This window comes from Dermacentor silvarum, chromosome 9 (assembly GCF_013339745.2).
Source record: "Dermacentor silvarum isolate Dsil-2018 chromosome 9, BIME_Dsil_1.4, whole genome shotgun sequence".
In the NCBI taxonomy this organism is placed as follows: domain Eukaryota; kingdom Metazoa; phylum Arthropoda; class Arachnida; order Ixodida; family Ixodidae; genus Dermacentor; species Dermacentor silvarum.
The window spans coordinates 10421875-10429070 of record NC_051162.1 but is presented as its reverse complement, the minus strand read 5'-3'; the positions used below and the strand labels follow the sequence as shown (position 1 = coordinate 10429070).

The following is a 7196-nucleotide window of genomic DNA, read 5'->3' as shown; positions in this document are numbered from 1 at the left end:
TCCAACTTCCGGCCACGGTGGCCGCATACAGTAGAGTCTCGTTGATACGATCTTAACGGGAACCGGAAACTAAACGCCTCATCCGACAATCATACCATCCGAAATACATTGCTTCTGTAAGACATTGTCTGGTGTTATGATCGGCTTGGAACTGCACCTGTCAAATGTGGGAATCAAGCTCGAGCGCCTTTCCCGTGACGAGATACAGTAAAAGCTCGATGATACGAATCTCACGGGGTCACGAAAAATATTCGTATTATCCGAAATTCGTATCATCGAAACACAATTAAAACTGTCGAATCTCGATAATTCGAACTCGAAGGGGCCCGAAAATTTGTTCGAATTAAAAGGACGTATTTTTGAAGTATTCGTGCACCATAGCACGATGCACTAACGGTGCGAGTCGTGAAATATCGCGGCGCGCAAGCGCATAGCAAGCGCGGGCCACGAAACTGCCCATGCCGGCTAACGGTCGCTCCCCGATAACGACAGAAAACGAAGCTTCAGGGAGCGAGCGGGCGGCGCCTGCACACGGGTGCGCGCGGAGACCGTCGAAGGTGAGGGAGGAGGGCGGCAGTGAAGCGGACGCGTCAACTCCGCCGCTTCAGTGGCTCCCCTCGCCCTCCCTCTCAACTCCCTCGTAGCTCTCTCACCTCCGACTCCGTGCGCACTAGAGTGTTCTAGACAATGCCATATTCTAGTACACTCTAGTGCGCACATCTCCGTGCGCGCCCGCCGCCGTGCTGGCGCCAGCTTATTTTAGCAGCCCCCTGAAGTTTCGTTTTCTGCCGTTATCGGGAAGCGAGCGTTTGCGGGCGTGGCAGTTTCGTTGGCCCGACTGTGCCTCCGCCGCTGCTTCCCTCTGCGCTGCTGCCGCAGCGTGCAAGGTCAACATGTGACTAGAAAATAGAGGAGAAGGGTTCACTGCCATTTTATTCGCGTGGCTGAGACATCGGCACTAGTGTGTGCTAGAATACGGTTGTCTAGAACACTCTAGTCGGCACGTACACGCTTGTTCCGGGGCGATGCAGAAACGGCGACCTTGCAATTTGAGAGAGGGGGAAATTTCCGCCGCGGGTTCTTTTTTTTTTTTTCCCTGTTCCTTCGCGCGCGGCATTGAGGGGTCTCTCCTGAGCTTTTGCTCTATGGCGGTGTCGGAGCAATGCCGGTCGGAGGCGCCGCCGCGTTATTTGGCGCGCTGCTAAGAGCATTTAGGTACGCGGTATGTTCGAAATAAGCGTGTTCGAATTAACGAGATTCGACTGTAGCTAAATTAAAGAGTCAGAGGTGAACTCACTCAGGCACATGTACATAAAAAGCATTTATTTCTTGAAGCGCCACCGCTTCAAACTCTTCGCGCCCAGTCGCGGAGTCCGCGCTGTCCGGCGCCGCGCCTCCGCACCAAAAGAGAAGGAGAGAAAGCGCGTGACTGCGCGCTGTTCTCTTTCGCGGCCGTCGGTGGGGCGGCGTTTATTCGTATCAACCGACGCAGGCTGAAAATCGATTCGTAACAACCGTTCTCTAGCACGTTGCAAAGTAATGGGGCTCGGCCGGGACCACAGAAATATTCGTATCATCCGGAAATTCGTATTAGCCGTGATCGTATCATCGAGCTTTTACTGTAATCCTCTTTCATCCCCGAGAGAGCGTCTGACCTCTACGGAGCAGACGAAAACGGCGAGCTACCAAGAAGGAGGACCCGAGGGAGAGGAGGTCGTCAACTTGACCGCCCGACAGAGGTCTGACACTTCCACAAGTTCCCCGAAGGAGTCATCGGCAGGTTATGATCTTCCTGGAATCTGTATCTCTCCAATGTGGGAAGCAAGCCCCAGCGCTTTTCCCGTGACGAGATAATCCCCTTCATCTCCGAGAGCGCGTCTCACCTCTACGGAGCAGACGAAAACGGCGAGCTACCAAGAAGGGAGGACCCGAGGGAGAGGAGGTCGTCAACTTGACCACCGGAGAGAGGACTTCCCCGAAGGAAATATCGGCCACCACGAGGGGATTTAAGGCCGTCCTGGCCCACGTGTTAATCAGAACCGCTCGAGACTCGGATAGAGTCAAAACCATGTACCAATGAAGTGAATACGATCTTTTCTATTTTTCATCATCACGATGCCCGCCTTCATCGTCGTCTCCTGATTCCTGCGGTGACGACCCACCTCACCCGGTCGAGATTATATCACTGGGAAAAGAACAAAAAAACGTATTATCCAGAAAAAGGCGTTGTGCAGAAACGTATCGCGATTTCACTGTATTGATGAGGGCAGAATGCAAAAATTCTGCAGATTGAACACACTGTGGAAATTGGATGTTATGCGAACTATTTTGCAGGCAGTAGCTGGTTATCAAAAGCATCGTTGGGGCTCTGCAAAGTGTTAACAGGTGGGCGAACTGGTGTCTGAGGTAAGCAATAAGTGCGTGTGTGATGAGAGTAGCAAGGTGAAGATGATGGTGACGACGGCGACAGTGATGGCACGATCACTGATTTGTTGTGCACCCGAGAAGAAACATTATGGTTTTGTTCCGGACAAGTCGTAGCAATAATCTCATGCGATGTTTAATGTTTATGTAGCACACCAGTCACAAGATTTGCTGAAATGAAAACAGCAAATCAGGCTAATGCACTCTGTGAGACGCCGACGCAGTGATGTCACAAGGGCGCACAGGATGCACGGCACTGCTCAGTGTTGTTTGGGTGATTGCCAAGGAGCCCCAGGTGGTCACAGTCAACCCAGAACCCTTGACTATGGTGTCCGTCATAAACCACTATGTAGTTTCTGGACGTTATGCCACATAATTATATTATTTTGGGCGAGCACAAAATTGTTGAGTGTTCCCAGAACTTTTTTGTTAACTGGTGCATTTGTGCATTTGCTGTGTTGTCCAACTTTTGGTGCCACAGTTTCGCAGTGCACACTGTTGGATTTCTCAGGTTCCATGTAGGATCCTCCATGCCAGCACTGGGGGTGAGGTAGCCAACCACATTGATGCCCTGCTGAAGCATTTTGAACAGCAAGGCTCCCCAGTCATGATGGGTAAGTCACTGGGAATTGTGGAATTTCATTGATGTCAGCACTTTTTTCTAGCTTCTGCAGACATTTGCTATCCCAGAGTTGTACCAGTGAACTTACTCAGCACAACAACAGAACAAGTAGCTTCTATGTTTGCAAAATAATGGGGGAGGAGTGTAGCTGTCTTTGTACTACAGTTCAACCTCAGTCGGCTCTCGACACAACGAACATGGATATAAGAAACTATCAAAGTACATTTACTAGGGGTATGCGAATAGTGAAATTTCAGCTTGAATGTAATTCGAATTGAATAGTGCCTAACAATGGCTGAAAATGTTGAATATTGTATACCAAAGCTTTTAGTATTTGGAATGCAACGAAACAGCAAGGAAAATAGGTTCCGCACTGAAAGAGAGAGAGAACAACTTTATTGGTTCGATCCAGCAAATCAGGGGAGGGGATAGGGATGGAGACTCTTGCGTGCCCGCTTGCCCTACGGAGGCGGGGGCCGTACTACAAGCCCGAAGGCGAGCACTGGCCGCCGCACGCTCCAAGGGGAACGTGGCACGTGCTGGATCTTGTCTCTGTGGGTAATCTTGCCTTTGTTGTGATGCTCCGTATCTTCGTCCTAGACCTTGCGTCCACCCTTATCCGTTGCCCCGCGAGCGAGACGACGTTTCGGGTTTCTGCCGGTCTAGGAGCTCGAGGACGTGCTGGACGACGGCCCGTTGAGTCTCGAGGTCTGTGCTGGTAATCTTGTTGCCGATCTTGTCTGGCATCTCGATGTCTTGTGTGTTGGGTGCGGGAGGCGAGCATTCCCAGAGTATATGGCTCTGGGTGGCCCATGCCTTCTTACACCGTTGGCACGTGTCCGTGTGATATATTTCCGGACAGACGTGTTTCGCCCATACCGGAGTCCAAATTGCTCTTGCTTGTAACTGTCGGAAGGTGGTCACTTCCTTGCGTGTTAGGTCCCGATGAGGTGGTGGATACTTGTTACGGCTTGCCCTGTACCACAGCAGGACTTCTCCGTACTTGGTGATGGCAAACTCTTCGCTCTTCTCGTTCTCGGCCGTGGCTTCTGTCGGGTCTGCTTCGCGCATATCGGGGAATCGGGGAGCGATGACGGGAGCCCGCGTCTTGTTAGCGCGTGCGCCTCCCTGTCTGCTTCCTCGTTGCGGTTTGAACCAACCGACTCGTCCAGCTTGCCAGCGTGTGCCGGGAACCACTTGATGGTGACGTTGGTGGCCAGTCTTCCATTCTGTGCTGTTGAAGTTAGCGCTCTTGCCGTGGTGGGGTATACGCTGTTTTGCGAAATGTTGGTGACCGCCGTTTTTGAATAGCTTATTATCGTGCGACAGTCTGTTGCGTGCATTGCCAGTGCAATGGCGTATTCTTCCGCCTGCGCTGGTGTTCTGCACCGTATGCTTCCTGCGGAGACGAGTTCCCCGGTGCTTGCTCTGAGGACCGCCGCCGTATAGGCGTTCTTCACGTTGTGGTATTTGGCCACGTCCACGTAGTAGGCGTGTGGATCGTTGTGATGGCTCTTTGTTAGTGCCACTGCTCTTGCCGTTCTTCGCTCTTGGTCATTCTGCGGGTGCATGTGTCTTGGTGCAGGTGGTATCCGGATCTTGCGCATCACGTCTTGGCGTAAGGCGGCCGCTTCCCTCGGTGAGGTATGTGGTATTTCCATGCCTATCCTGTTCAGGATGGCTCTCCCCGTTCTGGTTTGAGCTAGGCGATGGTACTGCTCTGTTTGTTGGGCCTCCATGATCTCTTCGAGCGTATTGTGTACGCCCAAAGCGAGCATGTGCTCCGTGCTTGTGTGACGGTATAGCCCTATGGCGCTCTTGTATGCCTTGCGGATGGCAGCGTCAATTGTCTTCTTTTCGTCCGCCCGCCAGTTGTGATAGGACGCCACGTACGCAACGTGGCTAATCGCAAAGGACTGTGTTAACCGCAGCAGGCTGTCTTCTTTCATGCCTTGTTGTCTTGTGGCAACCTTGTTGATGAGCCGGACGGCTCGTACTATCTTCGTTTGTAATTCATTCACTAGGGTCTTTTCGTTGCTGCCCTTGTCCCTGAGCCGGAGGCCCAGAACTTTAAGTGCTTTAACTTTGGGGATTTCTCCTCGATCGCCCGTCCTGATTGTGATGTTTACGGGTTGCTCCTTGAAGCGCTTGCCTCGTGGGGTGATTAACATCAATTCCGATTTTGCCGGTGAACATTTCAGTCCCGTGTGTTGTAGGTAATCTTCGACTGCTGACACCGCTTCTTGCAACGCCGCCTCGAGTTGTCCGTCGCTGCCTTGCGTTTTCCAGATCGTAATATCATCCGCATATATGGTGTATTTGACGTTCTGTATGGTGTTGAGCTTGTTGGCAACCCCGATCATTACAAGGTTGAATAGCAGCGAGGATATCACTGATCCTTGTGGCGTGCCTGTGCTCCCGAGTTGTTTGGGTGGGAGCTGCAGGTCCCCTGCTATCACTTGTACGGTGCGGTCCATCAGAAAGTCTTTGATGTAGTTGAAGGATCTTGTTCCCATGTTAAGGTGGGACACTTGCTTGAGGATGGCCGAGTGGTGCACGTTATCAAACGCGCCCTGCAGGTCCAGCCCCAGCACTGCCGTGTTGTCCTTGGTCTTGCTGTCCATTACTTCGTGCTTGAGCAGAAGCATTGCGTCCTGTGTGCAGAGTTTGGCCCGGAAACCGAGCATGGTGTCCGGGTATATGTTGTTTTCTTCCAAGTATTGCTGCCACCGATTCAGCAAGACATGTTCTAGTAGCTTCCCGACGCATGACGTGAGGGATATTGGCCTCAAGTTTTCGATACCCGGTGGCTTGTTCGGCTTTGGGATTAGGACCGCTTTGGCGGTCTTCCACTGCTGCAGTAGTTTTCCGTCTCTCCAGCACCGGTTGAAATATTTAGTGAGGGCGGATATTGTCGTATCACTTAGATTTCGTAGTGCTTTGTTAGTGATCTGGTCTATCCCGGGCGCCGACTTGCAGTTGATCGATTGGAGCACTGCACGCACTTCCCATTCTTCGATATCCTCGTCCAGGGGTGCGTTGTCCGTGCCGGTGTATATCGGCAACGGATCCGTCGGTGCCTCCGGGAGGTATTTGTTGTTGAGGCGTTTCTTTACCTCTTCTTCTCCCATTTCCATGACTGCCTTGTGTAGGGTTCTGTTGAGGATGTATTGTTGCGTTCCCTTGGTGTGTTGTTCGTCCAACAGGTGCCGTAGTAATTTCCAGGTCTTTCCCTTGTGCAGCTGGCCGTCTGCTTCTTGGCACATGGCGTGCCACTGCTGCCGGCAGACCACCTTGCTGTGTTTTTCGATTTCCACGTTGAGTTGTGCGATTCTTTTCCTCAGTTTCCTGTTATGGCGTTGTTGTTTCCAGCGCTTTTTGAGTGAGCTTCGGGCCTCCATTAGGTGGGCTAGGCGGCTATCGATTTGCACGCCTTCTGCCTCGGCATTAACCGTTTGCGTTGCGCTCTGGATCGTGCCGTTGAGCAGGTTTGCCCACGCCTCGATGTCTTCTATGGTTTCCGGGCCGTTGGCTTCTAATTTCTGTTTGTAGTCATGCCAGTCCACGATGTGTTGTTGTCTGCTTTCTTTGATGTTGCCTCGAAAGGGGATCACTATCTCGAGGATCTTGTGATCACTTCCCAGTGTTTCTTCGGTATTCCTCCATTTTGCCCTGAGTGGTCTTGTAGTTTCGCCCAGAAATGTCAGGTCCGGGTTTGTGTCCCGTTGCGTTGACGTTAGTGTGTTCCGTGTTGTGGTCTCCAAATCATTAATTAGTTGGTAGCCCATTTCTGTCATGTCGTCCAGCAGGTGTTTTCCTTTTTCGTTGATTTCGGGGTAACCCCAGAGCTTGTGTTGCGCGTTGAAGTCTCCCCCGATGATGTTGATGTTATCCCCCGCGATCTGCTTCGTCTTCTAAATGAGTGCCTTGAACTTTTGCTTGCGTTGTCTTGGGTTACTGTATAGATTAACTATCATGATGCTCGTGCGCTTCTTGCGTTTACCGACCACGATCTCAGTTGCCACGTGTTCGATAGCACTCCGTGGCATGAGATCGTGGTCTACTACGATAAGTCCTTTCTTTACCAGGGTGCAGACTCCCCTTCCCTTCTTTGATCCCGTTTCCTGGGCGCTAGGGGGGGGGGGGGTTT

At 51.8% G+C, this 7196-nt stretch overlaps 1 protein-coding gene across 1 annotated transcript; it reads right to left on the bottom strand.

Annotated features, from left to right (window-relative positions):
* Nucleotides 1-3661: 3661 nt before the first annotated feature.
* Nucleotides 3662-6843, bottom strand: LOC119464996 (uncharacterized). Its single transcript, XM_037725843.1, has 2 exons — nt 4224-6843; nt 3662-4104 (listed from the first exon to the last, which is right to left on the bottom strand). The coding sequence occupies exons 1-2, from the start codon at nt 6841-6843 to the stop codon at nt 3662-3664; spliced, it is 3063 nt and encodes a 1020-aa protein (XP_037581771.1).
* Between the last annotated feature and the right edge of the window lie 353 nt (nt 6844-7196).

Coding starts and splice junctions, on each gene's coding strand:
- LOC119464996 (XM_037725843.1), bottom strand. CDS start 6,843: ATGACAGAAATGGGCTACCAACTAATTAATGATTTGGAGACCACAACA. Junction 4,105..4,223: donor GTGGTTCCCGGCACACGCTG/GCAAGCTGGACG, acceptor TGCGCGAAGCAG/ACCCGACAGAAGCCACGGCC.